This window comes from Cherax quadricarinatus, chromosome 3 (assembly GCF_038502225.1).
Source record: "Cherax quadricarinatus isolate ZL_2023a chromosome 3, ASM3850222v1, whole genome shotgun sequence".
In the NCBI taxonomy this organism is placed as follows: Eukaryota; Metazoa; Arthropoda; class Malacostraca; order Decapoda; family Parastacidae; genus Cherax; species Cherax quadricarinatus.
In genome coordinates, this window is record NC_091294.1 from 21,810,492 (window position 1) to 21,830,250 (window position 19,759).

At 36.9% G+C, this 19,759-nt stretch overlaps 1 protein-coding gene and 1 long non-coding RNA gene across 4 annotated transcripts in view; one reads left to right on the forward strand and one right to left on the reverse strand.

The window, feature by feature from the left end:
- Positions 1-699, reverse strand: part of LOC138853521 (uncharacterized) — a 200,757-nt gene extending 200,058 nt beyond the window's left edge. Inside the window, exon 1 of the long non-coding RNA XR_011392700.1 lies at positions 375-699. This is a non-coding gene — a long non-coding RNA (uncharacterized lncRNA). The remainder of the gene's footprint in view (positions 1-374) is intronic.
- E(z) (histone-lysine N-methyltransferase E(z)) overlaps positions 1-19,284 on the forward strand; it is a 442,429-nt gene extending 423,145 nt beyond the window's left edge. For all 3 annotated transcript variants that reach the window (XM_070090649.1, XM_070090671.1, XM_070090660.1), the window contains 3 exons: positions 14,716-14,898; positions 15,519-15,684; positions 18,070-19,284. In XM_070090649.1, coding sequence (XP_069946750.1) covers positions 14,716-14,898; positions 15,519-15,684; positions 18,070-18,130 — 410 coding nt within the window. In that variant the 3' untranslated portion in view covers positions 18,131-19,284. The remainder of the gene's footprint in view (positions 1-14,715; positions 14,899-15,518; positions 15,685-18,069) is intronic.
- Positions 19,285-19,759: the final 475 nt, after the last annotated feature.

The window sequence follows — 19,759 nt, forward strand, 5'->3', positions numbered from 1 at the left end:
GGCCACGAGTGGTCTAGGAAATATCAAAACACCTCGATAATAATTCACGTGCAATATTTGTGCAACACCCTTTCAGAATGTCGTATAACCTATGCCCTAAGTAAAGATAAACAATTCTGGCTGGCTGCCTGGCTGGCTGATTGGTTGGCTAGCTTGCTGGCCAGCTGTCTGGCAAGCTGTGTGGCTGGCCGGCAGCTGGCAGCCTGGCTCTATCTCCGTTTGTCTGTATCTCTGTCTCTGTCTACCTGTCTCTGTCTATCCCTGTCTATGTCCCTGTCTTTGTTTATCTGTCTCTGTCTATCACTTTCTATCTGTCTCTGTCTATCTCTGTCTCACAGGTACACATAAATACAAGTATACATAGTGTAAATTACCTAGGATAACCCAAAAAATCCAGACAGTGCTATACTCTGCTTGAAGATGTGAGTAAACATGATGACCATGCAGTCTTGTGGCTCTCTCTGAGACAGAGAGCTAGACGGATAGACAGGGAGCTTGACAGACAGACATGTTTGTGTACCAGCGAAAACAATGCAGGCCCTAATCTTTTCTTATCAAGTCTTATCACTGCACCCTCGCAAAACCTCAGCTCTTATCAAATGTTATCTCATCTTATCATGTCAGTGTCAGGGGTGGACCCTGTTTTTCATGCTTCAAGGGAACTTATTATTTTATCTCCTCATCCTCCTCCTCCTCCTCCTCCTCCTCCTCCTCCTCCTCCTCCTCCTCCTCCTCCTCATCATCATCATCTACAACTAACTACTACAACAACAACTACAACAAATACTACAACTACTACAACAACTACTACAACAACAACTACAACAACTACTACAACAACAACTACTACAACAATACTACAACTACTACAACAACTACAACAACAACTACAACAACTACAACAACTACAACTACAACAACAACTACAACACCAACAACTACAACAACAACTACAACAACAACTACAACAACAACTACAACAACAACTACAACAACAACTACAACAACAACTACAACAACAACTACAACAACAACTACAACAACTACAACAACAACTACAACAACTACTACAACAACTACTACAACAACTACTACAACAACTACTACAACTACTACAACAACTACAACAACAACTACAACAACAACAGCTACAACAACAACTACAACAACTACAACTACTACAACAACTACAACAACAACAACAACTACAACAACTACAACAACTACAACAACAACTACAACAACTACAACAACAGCTACAACAACAGCTACAACAACTACTACAACAACTACTACAACAACTACTACTACTACTACTTCTTCTTTTTCTTCTTCTTTTTCTTCTTTTTCTTCTTTTTCTTCTTTTTCTTCTTCTTCTTTTTCTTCTTCTTCTTCTTCTTCTTCTTCTTCTTCTTTTTCTTCTTCTTTTTCTTCTTCTTCTTTTTCTTCTTCTTCTTCTTCTTTTTCTTCTTCTTTTTCTTCTTCTTCTTCTTCTTCTTCTTTTTTTTCTTCTTCTTCTTCTTTTTCTTCTTTTTCTTCTTCTTCTTCTTCTTCTTCTTCTTCTTCTTCTTTTTCTTCTTCTTCTTTTTCTTTTTCTTCTTTTTCTTCTTTTTCTTCTTTTTCTTCTTTTTCTTCTTCTTTTTCTTCTTTTTCTTCTTCTTTTTCTTCTTCTTTTTCTTCTTCTTCTTCTTCTTCTTCTTCTTCTTCTTCTTCTTCTTCTTCTTCTTCTTCTTCTTCTTCTTCTTCTTCTTCTTCTTCTTCTTCTTCTTCTTCTTCCACATAACCAAAACATTGCTGGGACTTATAAATACTTTGTATATATTCCAAGTCAGGTGAAAATGTCCACCTGTCAATGTGAGAACAATTTCAGTACCTAATACTAGTATCAGAACAAAGATTTGTTATAAAATGACAAGAACTAGTAGTATAAATTGTTATTATCAGAACATAAAAATTATATAAAATAATATGAAAAATAGAAAAAAAGGTACAGTGGACCCCCGGTTTATGATATTCATTCCAGAAGTATGTTCAGGTGCCAGTACTGACCGAATTTGTTCCCATAAAGAATATTGTGAATTAGATTAGTCCATTTCAGACCCCCCAAACATACACATACAAACGCACTTACATAAATAAACTTACATAATTGGTCACATTGGGAGCCGATCATAAACCGGGGGTCCACTGTATATCAGCAACACTTAAGCAAGCAGCAGGACTCGATGTTGCTGTCACGTGAGCATCCAGTGCCAACTTCTCGGCCTTATGTCTCCTTAAGTACTGACCCTAATTTTTTTTTCTTATCCTATAACACTTAGATTTTTTTTTTTATCTTTTTTTTTTTTTTAATTAAAAAAACAATTTTTTTTTATTTTTCAAAATATTCGGGGCACTGGGGTAGTGAACGTATATATACGTTTGGACCGTTTATGGGTTAAATGAAGCACTAATGTATAATTTTTTCATACATGGTTCCTCATCTCTTATATTGTCATAGGTGTTTCTGCTCATTTTCAAAGGTTTATAAATAAAAGATTTTGGGTGCCTTAGGTAAAAGGCTATCCCAGACTTCATCTAATAAACTCTGGGATCACAGAACTAATCTTTCCTGAATACTTTGTAAAGTGACTTGTACAGAAGTGTAATGGAACTGTTACTGAAAAGTGAAGGGCAAGATGGAGGGAGTGAGGTTAGAGGGCCAGCATAAAATGGAGAAAGTAAATTAGATTAGAGGACAGAAAGTAAGAATAAGAATATAAAGGAGAAGGATAGTTGATGAATACATTAGATTGGTAGGAGGGAGGGGGAGGAGCGTCTGCCTCCTCTTTGCCATCAAATGAAGAGGGGCTACTGCTGAGATATAACCAATTTGTAGAGAGTTGAACTGTTGCCATGCTTTTCCTCCAGCTCTTCCTGCGATGACCCCTGCTCTTTTACCACCCCAGATATATACACCCTCTTATTCATCCTATTCTGTTCCATCCTTCCTAAAAGCCAAAGCAGACTCAACAGTCCCTCCTCAAACAAAACATCAGTGATGCCTCAAGCTTCCTCCTCTCTGCAACTTCAAAAGCCATGCCACACACCCAAATAATAGAGCTGATACTCCTGATTTGTGGAAGAGTTTTGTAGTCACTGTTTATAATACATGTACAGCTTTGTTTTATTTGTTGATGGTTGTTTCATTTTTTTTTTTTTTTTTTTTTTTTTTTTTTTTTTTTTTTTTTTTTTTTTTTTTTGAGTTTGTTTCATGGTAAGTTGTTGGAGCTGAAAACTGATTCAATTTCTTTAAATTAAGAAAACTTATTCAATTTCTTTAAATTAAGAAAACTGATTCAATTTCTTTAAATTAAGAAATATGAAGAGCAAAAAAACTCTCACTTGGTGATATGTTCTATTCTCTTTCCCTCTACAATGCTCTTTCAGTAAAAGCTATTTTCTGTCTTTTTCATTTTCCTTACTTATCCTTTGTGTTGAAGTATTCCTTTATATTTTTTATTGTATATACTGTCTGAGTCAGTATTATGTATTTTCTGTGTGGTGCCTGGCTCCAGCAGCATCTGCCAAATACATATTGACACACACATGCACACTCACTCACTCTCAAATACTCATACTCTCTCACTCACTCATACTCTTACTTTGATGTGTTCCTAGTAGTTTAAATGTTTTCTTGACTATGCAAACAGTAATCTATATATTTTCCACCTATGATATCTCTACTGCTTTGAATGGAGCTATAAACATAGAACAGTATTCTGGACATAAAAGTAAAAACAATTTGAATTGCACCATCATTGGTGTTATTTCCCTGTATTTTGAAAATTCTCATTATTTACCCTGACCTTTGTTGCATTTGCCTCATTTTGTTTCCTTAACCTTTTCACTGTCTAGACCCCTGAAATTAATATTACTCTCAGTGTCCACTTTTTTTTTTTTTTTTTTCTTTTTTTTTTTCTGAAATGGTAGAGGATCTTTTTCTGAAGGTAATGACACCAAAAATACAAAATTTAATGGAAAACACATGGAATGATGTTGGCACAAAGTAAGTGGTCTCGGCACAATTTATGCATCACCAATTTCGACCAGTTTGATTGCTATTGTATTCCCATTCCATTGTTCTGTTCGGCTAGATTCTCATCTGTTTTGCTAGTATGCCTTCCGTTCTATTGAATGAGTACAAGAAACTGCCCATTCAGCTATTTTAACTGCCCTGTAAAGTGACCAGAAGTCAGTAACTTGGCCACTTTTACACAAAATTAAAGACATACCAATTTAAAAATAGTGTCCATAATAAACAACACATACATTCTTGGCACTAAAAAACCATTTCTTCTGTTCATTAGTCACATTTCCAGGCCTCTCCTATATTACACACTTTCCACTTTGAATTTTTTTCACACAGAATATTTACTCTGTTTCTCAGATAACAAAATATAACCAGGAAAGATTAGTCATGGTTTACAGCAACCCAATAAATGATTCAGACTGATTAAAAATCCAAAAAACAAATTAGGGGTTGTTGGGGGGCCTTACCTGTCCTCGGGAATATCAGCAAAAATCTAATATTTCTGCTAATTTTAGCTCAATTTCAAGCTACTTCCAGTCCTGAGACCAATCAATATCATCTTTATTTCAGTAGTATGTCTTCCATTCTATGAAATGTTACTAAGAAACATCCAGTAAAAAAAATAAAAACCATCTGAGAAAACACCATCATGGAGGCAGGATTTTTTTTTTCTTTGCAAACTCACAGCACAGTCCCATTCTCTCATATCTAAGCTAAAATGTGACGTAGAACTATATCAGGGATCCTGAAACGGTTAATGATTACTCATTTTGTTCTATGAAATATTTGTCCTGTTTTACATTCTGTACAGTTTATGAGTTCTGTATTCTTTCCATATCTAGGTACAGTAGAGCCTCGGTTTTCAAACTTAATTTGTTCCAGATGTCAATTTGCCAACCAAAATTGACGACAACCAAAGCAATTTTTCCCATAAAGAATAACGTAAATAGAATTAATCCGTTCCAGACCCCCAAATGACAATATAATAATATATTAAGCCTTTGAGTGTCGCGACCCCTGCTCACAAACTTGTTCCCAGGGTTGAAGAATTAAAAAAAAAAATAATAATTTTTGTTATGGAATGATAGAGTATCTTTTTCCAAAGGTAATGAAACCAAAATTACAAAATTTGATGAAAAACTTATGGAATTATGCTCTCATGAAGTTAATAGTCTTGGCGATATTTACGCATCAGCGATTTCCTCCACTTTGAGCCCTGTTTTGGGCCAGTTCCATTGATCATCGTAATAATTGTATAACTAATGTCAGATTTCGTGAATGCATATTAGACCCACCAGCTGACATGTATTGGACACATGACATGATTTGTTTACTCTTGAACATTGGCAAAAATAGAACATTTCTGCTGCTTTAAGCTCAATTTCAAGGTATTTTCTGTCCTAAATCAGTCAAAATCATTTATGTTACATGTTTCTGTAATATATCTTCCATTCTATCAATTGAGACCAAGAAACTTACAATAAAACCATAAAAAACATATGAAAATACACCGCAAAGTTGCTGTTTTAAACCAAAAACAGGGTTGCAGTTTTTTCCTAATATGCACTGCTTACTTCAGGATTATTTTTATATGGTGCACACTTACTGCATAGACTCATTCTCTCATATCTAGGCCTAAATTTACCGCTCCCAGCTTATCTGAATGAGGTGAGCTCATGACTTAGTACTACAGGACCAGCACTGGCTTCAAAACTGTATTACAATGGGACCGACCTTGAAAGGGTTAACTGGTGTGACTAATTAATGGTCCAAGTCGAACCAAAACGTCATCATAAGTTTCTTTCTCCTCCAGCCACCTCCTCTTCTGCTGTAACATTCAAAACCCATGCTTCACACCCATACACCAATGTTGGTATCACTATACTCTGGTACATTACCCTTTTTGTCTCCATGAATAAAGTTCTTTATCTCCACAGATGCCTTAATGCACCATCCACCATTTTTCCAGTAATGTTGTTCACTTCACCTCTAATAGAACCATCTGATGACAAACCCATTCCCAAGTATCCAAACATATTCACGTCCATACCCCCGTCTTCCAATCTGATATGTAATCCCTCATTGCCTCTATTTTTTGATACTTTCAACACTTTGCCCTTTTTCTCTATTCACTTGTAATTTTCTTTGTTTACATACCCTCCTAAATTTGTTTACCAACCTTCATGACTTCTTCTTTGGACTTTTCCAATAGAACCATATCATCGGCAAAAAGCAACTGTGATAACTCCAACTTTGTACCAGATTTATTATCTTTCAATCCCACACTTCTGAACACCCTAGCATTTACTTCGTTTACCGTCCCATCTATAAATATGTTAAAAAACATGGTGGCATCAAACATCCCTTCTTAAGGCAAACTTGTACTGGAAAATGATCTCCCTCTCTCCTACATATCCAAACTTTAGCCTCACTACCCACACAAAACATCATGTTTTTTTTTTTTCCAATGTTTACAAAAAGATTTCAATGTTCTCTTGTAATTTTTCCATCTTCTGCTGTTTTAACTTTCACTCTTACAGTGGACCCTCTGTTTTCATGATACAGTGGACCCCAGGTTATCGGCCGGTTTTTCGGTGCCCGGTTATAGGCCATTAATTCGGTGAGCGGCCATTTGGGACGCGTTTGTCCACCGGCCCCAGCTGCTCGAGTGTCAGTTTGGCTGTGTGTCTGGGCGAGTGAGGAAGCTTCTACTCATTCATCCAAACATTTTGCTATAATCCATTGTTTTTTGTAGTTATTGATTGAGTGCAACTGCAAAATAAGCAACCATGGGCCCAAAGAAACACGTTACATAGTATATAAAAACTTGCAATGTTTATATGCTATGTATATTTAATAATAATCACTGGTACATTAAATGTCTTATTTTACGTTAATATAGACATTTTCATTAATCCCCCTATTATATCTTCTTCAAAATTATATAAGAAACACGTTACATAGCATATAAACATGCAGTGTTTATTATATGCGATGTATATTAATAATCACTCTTTGGCATATTAAATGTCTTATTTTACGTTAATATAGACATTTTCATTAACCCTTTCAGGGTTTCTGACGTACTAGTACAGCTTACGCACCAGGGTTATTGACGTACTAGAACTCCTAAATTCTAGCGCCTTCAGATCTAGTGAGAGAAAGCTGGTAGGCCTACATATGAAAGAATGGGTCAGTGTGCACAGTATAAAAAAAATCCTGCAGCACACAGTGCATAATGAGAAAAAAACTCCAACCGTGTTTTTGGTTTAAAACAGCGACTTTGCAGTGTATTTTCGTATGCTATTTCTGGTTGTATTCTAGTTTTCCTGGACTCATTTTATGGAATGGAAGACATATTACAGAAATTGAGATGATTTTGATTGGTTTCATAATGAAAAGTACCTTGAAATTGAGCTCAAAGTGGCAGAAATGTTCGATTTTTACCAAATTTCAAAAGTAAACAAATCGTGCCACGCATCCAATACACGTCATCTGGTGAGTCTAATATTCTTTCACAAGTGCACTGATATTATTTATACTATTTCTACACTAATGCAGTAGTCTACATAACAGTAAATCTTCCATTTTTTGTGAGAATAAAAATTCAAAGTGAAAAGCAAAAGAGATGTAAGAGGGGTGTGGGGACGTGGCTAATGAACAGAGAAAATGTTATTTTAGTGCCACGTATGTCTGTCTTGCTTATTCTGGACATTATTTGGGAATCAGCATCTTCTGAAATTTGTGTGAAATTGGCTAAATTGCCAATTTCTGACCACTTTATTGGATACTTGAAATTGGTAAATGGGTGGTTTCTTGTACTCATTCGATAGACAAAATGAAATTCTAGCGAAATAGATATGTTTTTTGTCGACTAGTACACTGAAATTGGCTGAAAAAAGGGATCAAAGTGGGCGAAATCGCCGATGCGTAAACATCGTCAAGACCACAAACTTTGCAAGAGCATAATTCCGTAAGTTTTCCATTAAATTTCATACTTTCGGTGCCATTATGATCGCGAAAAGATTCTCTATAATTTCATAAGAATTTTTTTTTTTTTTCCCGAAAAATTTTCGACCCTGAGAATGAGTTTAGGAGAGGGCCTCTCAACCCTGAAAGAGTTAATCCATCTATGATATTTTCTTCAAAATTATATAAGAAACATGTTACATATGTAGCATATAAACATGCAATGTTTATGTTATCGAGCAGAGAGTCGGATGGAGAGTAAACATTATGTTTTGTCTAATGCTGCGTTAGAGAAAATTGTGAATCTGGCGACTGGTGCAGTAACTGCCCTTCATACGCGTTTGTTTACAATTCTCGGCATGAATTATTCATTACTTCTCCCTTTTTTTATGATGGCATATAAAGGTAGTTGTTAGAAACGATTAAACTCGGTGAACATGATAATAATGTGGCTGTGTAGTGTGATAATATGGATGTGTAGTGTGATAATATGGATGTGTAGTGTAATATAGCTGTGTAGTGTAGCCCGGGGGGGAGGGCTACATACGTGTACTGTACCTACATCTACCGCTACCTACACTGACTTCCTACAAATAAATACTACTCGCCCCTTGCCCTACATTAAGAATACAAATACTTTAAGGTAAGCAATGAATGTACTGTAGCAGTAAATGACAAATTAAAGAGGTGTGTGCAGTGTGGACTAGGGTGCAAGCTTTTGTAGAGAAACACCACCCTGACCAAGCTGAAACAAGCCTCTGTGACCAGAGGCCTGGTCACAGACCGGGCCGCGGGGGCGTTGACCCCCGAAACTCTCTCCAGGTAAACAAAACCCTGTCCCACTTCAGGGAAATCTTAAAGAGATGCCAGAAACAGACCTCTATGGACAGATTTGTTGTGCGACAGGGGTCCAGTGACTCTTAACCCTTTGACTGTTTCCGACGTATAAATACGTCTTACGAGCCAATGTTTCTGACGTATTTATACACACAAATTCTAGCGGCTTCAAATCAAGTTCCAAAGGCCTGGTAGGCCTACACGAGAGAGAATGGGTCTCAGTGGTCGGTGTGCACCCTGTGAAAAAAATCTGGGACCCTGCGGTGCATTGTGGGAACGCCATGTTGTTAGTCCATTTTCACCATGCCTCTCGGTAAGAAGTTCCTCACTCCTCGGCGGATTGGAGGTCTTTTGTTTCCAAGTGATAGCTCTAACAGCGATGAAAATGTCAGTGACAGTGAATTCCAGGGTTTTGAAATGAGTGTTACCAGAAAAAGAGCCCAGGATAACGTAATTAGTGATGAAAACCCAGATGACCCACAACCTTCCACCTCTGGTGCTGTGCCGGCTTGTTCACGTTCATGTTCGCTTGTACCAGGACGAAAGAGGAAACTATTTGGTCGTGTACAACACCCAGATGATAGCAGTGATAGTGATTTCAAGGTCATTGAAAGCAGTTCTAGTGACAGTGAGAGTGAATATTCCCCAGTGAAGCGGCAGTATGTACGACGTAGCATGCGGTCTGGTAGTGTTTTATATGTTGTTCCAAGGGGAAGGAGAAACTCTGGGAGCACATCCCGTGGCCCTACACCACGACCTGATAGTGAAGATGGCGATATTGTAACGATGGGTATGAATGGTGACAGTGAGGGAGGAGGCAGTGGTGGTGATAGTGAGGGTGGCACGGCCCATGTGGCACCATCAGCGGGCCATGCTGCTGACTCAGCACAACAACCAGCCTCACCCTACCCCACACTCCCACAACCTGCACCACCACAACCTGCACAACCACAACCTGCACAACCACAACCTGCACAACCACAACCACGGTACAATATCCAGACCCCACCAGCAGACTGCATCTGGGATTGGCAGGACGGTGACGAGTTTGTTCCCAGTCCCCATGACTTTGATGAAACACAAAGTGGAATAAAGCCATCTTGTCCACTTGGGAACAATGCCAGTGAACTGGACTGCTTTGAGTTATTCTTCGATGAACCCCTGATGGACATCATTGTCAGGGAAACAAACACATACTGTGATTACACCATGGCAAATACAATTCTCTCACCAAAATCACGGCTGCACAAGTGGAAGGAGACAACTGTGGCAGAGATGTACCAATAATGCTTATGCCACATGTGTATAAGCACACTGTCACCACATACTGGGCAACAGAACGCCTGATTTCAACTCCAGGTTTTAGTGACATTATAGGTGTCAATCGTTTCCTGATACTGTTACGTATGTTACACTTTTCAGACAAAACCAGGCCTGATAGAAGCGACAGGTTATATAAGATCAGAAATGTATTTATGTACCAGAAACAAAAGTGCTGCATGTATTTTTATCCCTTCAGGAAGGTTGTTATTGATGAGTCCTTGATTTTATTCAAAGGAACTCTCTCATTCAAGCAATATATACCAAGCAAGAGGAAACGCTTTGGTATAAAGCTATTTGTACTGTGTGATTGCAGAAGTGGTCTAGTTTTGGATATCATTGTGTACACTGGCAGTAATACTTTGAGAGATACCATGAAGTTATTGGGTATCTCTGGTGATGTGGTTCGAACAATGATGGAACCATATCTTGGTAAGGGGCATATGTTATTTACTGATAACTGGTACACAAGCCCCTTACTCAGTGATTTCTTGCGAGTGAACTTGACAGACGTGTGTGGCACAGTGCGTGGTAATCGTAAACATACGCCAAGGTTCAACGCTGGCACTTGCAGAGGTGAGGTGCAAGCCTTTGCTGCCAATGACATCATGGCATTTCGGTGGCATGACAAACGTGATGTCACATTGTTGACATCAGTTCACAGAAACGAAATGGTACCCAGTGGCAGGGACAACAGAGAGACCAATGAACCCATTCTAAAGCCTGCAGCTGTCATGGACTACAACCTCAATATGCGCTTAGTGGACAAATGTGACATGCAGATTGGGTTTGCAGACTGTGTACGCAAGAGTTATAAGTGGTATATAAAACTTTTTTTCCATCTTGTTGATATCTCTATGCTAAATGCTTATAACATATACAAGTTGAGGACCAACAAAACACCAAAATATGGTGAATTTTGCCTGTCAGTAATCAGACAAATAATTGCAAAGTACCAAGGAGCAACTCCTGCAATAGACCAGCGCCCACAGACGTCATCTCGTATGAGGCCTAGTGATCACTACCCCATACAACTGCCTCCTACTACTGCCAAGAAAAATGCTCAGAAGAGGTGTTATGTATGTATGCATACCACAAAACGCTCACAAACACGCAGAGACACTCGTTTTATGTGTGAGGAGTGTCAAGTGCCACTCTGCATATACCCATGTTTCAGAGAGTTCCACAAGCTGCAGCAGTTCTAGGAACGTGGTTAGTGACTGTACATATGTATATATATTATGGAACAATAGTAATAAACATTGTTTTGTATTGTTTGTTTGTGTAAACAAAGTGTATACACAAACTAATAGTGATAAAATTTGTTCTGTTATTGTGTTGTAAACAATGAGTGTATATTTGAAGAATGCACCTTACATTGGTCTCACAGGCCACATAAGTTACCTGGAACAGAAAAATATTGAAAAATGCAAGAAACCTTTGAATTAGAGTAAATAAAAGAATACCGGGTGGGCGGCAGTCGCCGCTGTTGCTGTACGCACGTCACTTTCTGCAAACTTTGCAGCTCTATATCTCGGTAAGTACTGATGGCAAAAGTTTTTTTTTAGGCTTAAAACACTACTAAAAATATTCCTAACATTTTCATAAGAAATTTTTTTTTTTTTTTTCGAATATTTGGCGACATAGAATGACAGTTTCAGAGAGGGGCCTGAAACAGTCAGAGGGTTAAGCTGGTCCTAGTGGCATTAAAAGACAAAGAAGGGAAGTAACCCCAGAGAAGGCTTTGCTACCTAAAGTCTTTATGGAGGGGGATTACCCTTCCAAACACTAATTCCTTCCTCTTTCCTATCTTCCAGAAGTCAGCATTAGCCTTCAATAAAGGTATGTAATACTTACATAATTGTTAAAAAAATTATTTTTTTATCAGTATTTTTGTCTGCAATGGATTAATTGTATTTCCATTAATTCTTATGGGAAATATTAATTCGGTTTTTGGCCATTTTGGTTATTGACCGACCTTCTGGAACTGATTACGGCCGATAACCGAGGGTCCACTGTATTCAGTTATAGATGACTTTTTTCATAAAAATATAGGCTCTGTTTTCGTTTACCTCTGTTTTTGTCAGTCGTACGAAACACATCCAAGTGGCCGCACACACACGAAGCCTCCCCACACATGCATTATGAGTCAGTCTGACATTGTTTCTCGGCGAGTGAACATAACCCTGCAAGGCCTTACAAAGCATATCGTAATAATACATTGTTTTTTGCTCTTGTTTATTGTGTGTAACTGCTAAATAAGCCATCATAGGCCAAAAGAAAGCTCCTAGTGCCAGCCCTATGGTAAAGAAGGTGAGAAACACGATAAATTCAAGAAAAAACTCATAGCAAAGTACTGAAGTGGAGGAGGAAGAGAGAGGGGAGACTGTGCAGCCTTCAGTGATTCTACGATATGTACAATACTAAAGCAGCAGGAGTCAGTATAGACTGTGGTGCCAGCCAGCGATAAAGTGTAGCATTAACAGTGTAGCAAGTAAGTTAAGCGATAGAAAAAGGACACGAAACTAACTCCTCCAATGTTTTTGGAGGTATATACATAGAGCCACTGGCAAGATGCGCCGCCCTGCGTATCTTCCACCACCCTAAACCAATGCCAGCATCTCCTTCAAGGTAAGTATAAATATTTCTTATTTTTAAATTACATACACTGTTTCAGTGTGAATAGTGGTGGTGGTGGCTTCTGCTGCCGCCACCACCAGCACTATATGTACGGCTTATGCTGTCAGTGGCCCTTATAAACCCAACAGCAACACCACCACCACTCCTCGCATACGTAATGACATATTTTATTCATTCTGGAGTATATATCATGTTTCTATATTATTAATAATGTTTATGTCATATTAGGTGAATTATGATAGATAAATAAGCCGTGGAATATAGTTATTCTCTACAGAATGTATTTTTTGTTTATACTTTTGGGTGTCTGAAACGGATTAATTGGTTTACATTATTTATTATGGGGAAAATTATTTCGGTTTTTCTTGATTTTCGGGTTTCATCAGACTCTCTGGAATGGATTAATCACGAAAACAGAGGGTTCACTGTATCTTGGTTTCTTCTGCAAAACTGTGGTTCATGTTTTCAATAAATGTAGATTAATTTTTGATAAAATGAAGGGTGTCAAGATGTTTTATATTATGCAATAAATTGTGAATTTAATGAATGCCCATATCTTGATGATAATTTTTTGTATACTAATATGAAGGAAAAGTTGCAGTTTGTATTGAGGTAATGTTTGAATGACTTTAAGAAATTATTAAGCATCAAATGGTTTAAGTATTATTTTACTTTCATTTTAAGATAAATAATACCAGTTTTCTTGGGACAGCTAAAGAGTATACTAAGACTGGAGCTTTATTTTTATAATAGTTACAGGAAATATCATTGTTTTGTATCAAATTTAATTAAATTTACATTTAAGAAGTGCAGTACACTTATATAAAGGCTGGGGCCATGGGATGCAAATATTGTTACTTTTCGTCAGTCAAATTAATGAAAAATATATTATCATTTTTTTTATTTGGGTAGTAACTACCTTAATATAGGCAGTGTAGAAATTTTTAGGTCAGTCTCTCCTAATAAAGTAAAGCATAATCGAGTTTTTCACTGTGTATATGAGTTATTTTCATTCCCTCCCCCTCCCCCCAAATAAAGTTGGTAGTTTTTTGACAAAATAAATTATCAGCCCTTTACCACTGCCCATAAATGCAAAAATATTCTGGATATTTAGAAAAGGCAATAGTGTAATTATAAAACATACATTGATGAATGCTTACTGTGAAAATTGTTTCATTTCGTTCATTATTTATAGAGATACTATAGTAAATAGGCCAATAACTTATTTTTGAGATATTCGGTGAAAATGGCAGCATCATCCCCTTGTGAGAAAAAAATTTCATTTTAATTTTTTTGAGAATGATTGATGCTATTTATGTGTAAAAGCATACGAGAGGAGTGTAGTTCAACTCATCTTGTATAGTATACCCTAGCCAAACACATTTCTCAAGTGGCAGTGGTTTAGAATGTAGTATTTCACAGTCTACTGCAACATGGCCATAGTGCTGGCATTTGTAACACCAATGTTGAGGGGGTAGGTACACTGCAATGGGTAGGAAATGTAGGCCAGGCACCCAGATATTTCGAGGGAGGGGCACAGGGCCTACCCAACTGAGAATAATTTGGGATCTTCCTTTAAGTGTTTTAGGCTTGATGATATGCTCACTTAGAGTCAGATAGGATGGGTCAGTTTTTCAATTTTTTCAGTGGTTTTTGTACCCGTGCACCTCTGCTGGCCCCTAATGGTCCCTTATATATATAAAGGCTGTGGCAGAGTAACAGTTATCTTTTCAGGTTGTACAGTAGATAGGTATTATTCCCTTGATCACTGTTATAGTGCTCTCAGGTGGTAAACAATGTAGTGTGCTCTTGATGACAACTGTTATAGTGCTCTTTAAGAAACCTTTTATTATTAACAATGTTTCTGTTTTTGACAGATAAACACCTTCTCATGGCACCATCAGATGTGGCTGGCTGGGGCATATATCTGAAGGACTCTGCACAAAAAAATGAATTCATCTCTGAATACTGTGGTGAAATAATCTCCCAGGATGAAGCTGATCGTCGGGGCAAAGTCTATGACAAATACATGTGCTCTTTTCTTTTCAATCTTAATAATGGTGAGTTTTAAAAAACTTGGATATTCAGGTGTTATAGATTAAAACAGGTATAACCCTAATTTCCACTGATATAGTGAGTGATTTTTGAGTTAAATATTGAATATGCAGCACAGGAAAGTTTTAGGTGACAGTAAGAACAAAATAGCATTGCCTTAGGTCTACTAGCTTACTCTAGATGGGTTGTGCACATCCATCCTTTTCCATTCACATATCTTGGTAACCTGTTTTTAAGTCACCCAAGGAATTAGTTTCCTCCAAGTTTCTGGAATCCTTATTGCTAAACCATTGCTTTTCTGTGTCCTTTCTAAATTGGGATTTGTTCACTTTAAATTATTGCAACATCACCAAAGTGCACCCACTACCCTTCCTACTTCCAGCTAACTGATGTCCATGATTCTCTTCATAAATGTTACCTTGCTCACACTCCAACATCACTATTAAAAATCACGTTTCTCCATTAACCCTTATCTGACGTGCTCAACACAAGCTTGCTGGATACTCAAGCTCCTCAAATCCTCTTTTATCCCCCCTCACTCCAACCTGATGATAAGCTGTTTTTACAAAATTTCTTATCATCAGGTTGTTTATACATTACACATTAAGGCCACCATTTATTTCAGACTTCGTTGTGGATGCAACCCGAAAGGGAAATAAAATCCGGTTTGCAAATCACTCTATAAATCCCAACTGTTATGCCAAAGTTATGATGGTGAACGGTGACCATCGAATTGGTATCTTCGCAAAAAGACACATCCAGTCTGGTGAAGAACTCTTCTTTGACTACAGGTATGTTGTTCAATTTGTGCACAACTACAGGTATGCTGTTCAGTTTGTGCACAATCTTAATTTAAAAAGTATGGCAAACCACAAAAACATAAAGTTTATTAGACTGAAACTGAATATTCCAGACCAAAAAGTTAGTGTTGATATACATAATATTATTCAAGATAACTTTAGGAATAATTATCAGATTTGTACGCGACCTGATTTTGAGTGCTTGAGGGGCGGTATAAGGTGCACGGTGCGCGAACGATTTTTTTTTTTTTTTTTTTTTTTTTTTTTTTTTTAGAAAAATTATGGAAATTGAGTTATTCATATAGAAAAATAGCTTAACTCTTTGGCAACACAGTGGTAGAAGAATCAGTGTTCTATAACGTTTCTACAAGAAATTATAGTCATTTATATCAGGTATGGTGATGGCGATGTGCGTAATGCGTCTGCTCTCAGCCCATATACGTATTTTTTGGAATTTTTCCTTGTTTTTTATCGCTTTTTCTTGCATTATTCTTTCTATAATAATTGGCTATTTGGCATCATAAAAAAGTAGGCGGAGCTTATCCGTAGACTTCTAGCCAATCAGGAAACATCTGGGAACACCAGCAGTATTCCTGCTCAGAGAGAGGCAGGAGAAATCACTTCATTATTACGCTTATATCAACTCTGCGGCTTATTTATCTATCAGAATTGATTTAATATGATATAATAAATACTATAAATAACATACAAACATGTTATATACTCTAGACTGAATAAAATAGGCCATAATATGGTGAGAGTCCACCAGCAATATTTGATATAAAATCATTACCCCTCCTCCCCATGTCGTATTCTTTGGCCTTGAGTAAGAGAAAACAGTGTTTTGAAGAGGATAACTGCAGTAGAACACCTGTTTACTAAGGAAAACACCTAAACGAATGTGATTTTCGCGAAAAAAAAAATTTTGAGACGGTGGGCCGGCCAGCGTTCCAGGCCTATATCTCGGAAGTAACTTATTCACTTATTTCACTTAACTGTGCCTTTATTACTTAATTAAGTGGGTTAATATTCACAGAAATTGTAAAATAATGATTGTTCTTAATTTTAGTGATGCACTTTTGGAAATATTACAAATATTTTGGGATTTATGTGGGAGTCAAGGGCAGATTTTTTGCAAAAGTCTAAGAACTAGCAAACTTTATTTTTTTGTGGAATAAAGATAAGATATTTAGAGGAAAGTGCAACACCAAAAAATCGCATTAGCATTGTTCTCTCGGTACCAAGTGAACAAACAACCTTACATTGTACCATATGGGACTACCCTCCTGCCAAAGGGCATTTTCAGTAAATCGTTCTTCTTTCAATTGTTGTTTGGGATATCTTATTGACAAATATTTACAGTAATTAGTGTAAATACTTCATCTTGTGCACCAACTATGAAAGAAATCTGACTGTAAAAAAAAAAAATAGTTGTTCTACTGCCCCTTGATGCTCATAGCTGGTGTTGCCACATGGCTCCCAATTTTTCCTGCTTTTCTAATTTTTCTCTTTTCTATTTTATTGTTTTTGTTTTCACTTATAATGCTATAATATGGAAGTGTATAATTTGACTAGTTAACCACTTTGTTACTTAAGATATGCTTGCTTTTATGGTAGAAAAAATGTTTTTGAAAAGTTAAATATATGAGAGAGTTAATACAGTAAAAGTCCTGTTATCTGTCCACCATAGTACCTGAAGCAAGATAAAAAATGAACTAGCCCATAACACAGAATGTTATACAATAGTGTCCCACTTATATGGCAGGTTACGTTCCAGGTTACCGCCGTAAAGCAGAACGCCCTTTTTTTCCACACACCCACACACACACACACACACACACAGCTGCTCCATAATATTGTTTCAAGTACATAAAATAGTGTAAAATTATCAAAACACGATTAGTTAACCTGTTGTGAATATACTTAGATTAGTTACCAAAATAAAGTAAATGGTTTTGGTGTGTTTGGCATTTAGCAAAACTATGAAGTAGTGATGTACATTCTCAAAAAAAAAAAAAAAAAAAAAAAAATTGGAACAGGTGGGGCTTGAACCCCTGATTAGCGAGTCCTAAAACTCAATAGGCCAGTGCATTAACCACTTGGCCAGCTGGCTGAGTGGTAAATGCATTGGTATACAATGAATTCAAGACCCACCCATTCCATGATTTGTTTACAATCATAGTATGATATTGTGAATGATGTATATTCCTGTACAGCAAAATTACTTGAAAATAAGGTACCTGTTGTACAAAATCTGACTAGGGCATGTTGTGTTAAATTAAAGTTGGAAGGTTTCACCATATGAAACTTGCAAATCAGGTAACAGGACCTTTGCTGTAGTTCGCAAGTATTGGCTAATGTTATGTTGTTTTCCAGATATGGACCAACGGAACAACTCAAGTTTGTCGGCATTGAAAGGGAAATGGAATTTCTGTAAATAGTTAGTCAGAATTATATAATATCTTGTTTTACATAAACATGTTTAGCAACTACCAGCTTCTATTTTCTAACTGGCACTTTCAATTATTACATAGATACTACACACCAGCCATGTACGTGTGATTGAGTGCACTCTACAGTATTCAGTTTTGTACAGTAACTTTTATTTCTCCAACATTTTTGAGTTATGATTGCCACAGTATTGTATTGTAATTAAATAAGACTTAACATTTATCTTTTTTTTTTTTTTATTCTTTTCAGTCTAAACTTTGACACTTCTGTATGATTCACTATGTAGTAGACCACTTTGGTCATCTCTGGAAACAGTCATGAGGACAGGGAGGAGTGGCATTTTTCTCCACTGTTAAGTTTTCCTTGGCTATAGTAATAGATGCACCACTTTGTGGTTTGCCCCATAATCTCAGCCTTCACATATTTCATTCCTTCATATGTTCCTTGCTTGTGCCTTTGTATTCCTATTTTAATGCTTATGATGGCTGTCTCAGTTTTTCAACACAGTTATTTTGGTAAACTCATTTGTATTTAAAGCCCAGTCAATCAGCATGTAAAATTTTTCAGCATACATTTCAAGGACTCCTTTACAAGGTGGCTAAAATATACTGAGAATATTCTGCATCAGTTCACCCTTGCAATGAACAAAAGTTCCCAGAGGAAATAAGGCATCCAGGATGGAGAACAATTTATATTTTTAGTTGATAGGCCTTTGGGAGCAGTTGTCAAACATACTTTTCATGGACCATTAGCCTTTCCAGATCCATTGTTCAGTATTAACAATAATACATCCAGTGTTTGTCTAGGATCATCAGCCACCTGCCTCTGAGTCTCAAAACACATGTCACATTATATTCTTTGAGCTTTTCTACTGTACATTATTGACAGGTGTTGGACAGATTTGTTTCTTAATATCAAATAAAATCAATTAATACTTTGTCACAAAATGTACTGCTCTATCTTCTACTTAAGCAACAGCAACTGTTTTCTAAATTCATTGGATGATGTTGGGTATATCACCAAACACCTAGTCCAGTGACTTTGTAGAAATGTTTACCTGTACTATAGACACTTAAATGTTTCTGGTAGTTGTAATTGTGGTTAAAATTACAAGATTTACCTAATAAAGTTTTTATTTAATTAGCTTATGTTATTTGCCTATATAAAGTTAACATTTTTCATCATTAAGCATTGGCACATATAAAGCTAAATAGTAGATTTTGAGAAATGTAGAAACAAAAATTATGGTTAAATGTACAGTACTCTTCATGTAAATGACATGGCTGCATGGAATCTTTGGCAGCCTGGATATAGGATATAGAAGCTCATCCTGTGTATTTCTGCCGATGCCTTCTTTACTTGGGAGAAGCGGAGAGGTACTTTTGAGGTGTTCAATTTCATAGCTTTGATTAAAGGTGGTAAGCCCCACAGCCTAAATCATTAACATGAAGACAGAGATTTGTATACTGGAGCAAGATGCAGCAGCTGGAGATGGCATCACTAGTAGAAGCAGCCCACTAGTGGAAGTTGGTCATGTAAACAACCGTTTAGCATGAGCTACAATTATTACAGTTAAAACCAAGCATTAAACCCACAGTGGTCATATAGCAGCATG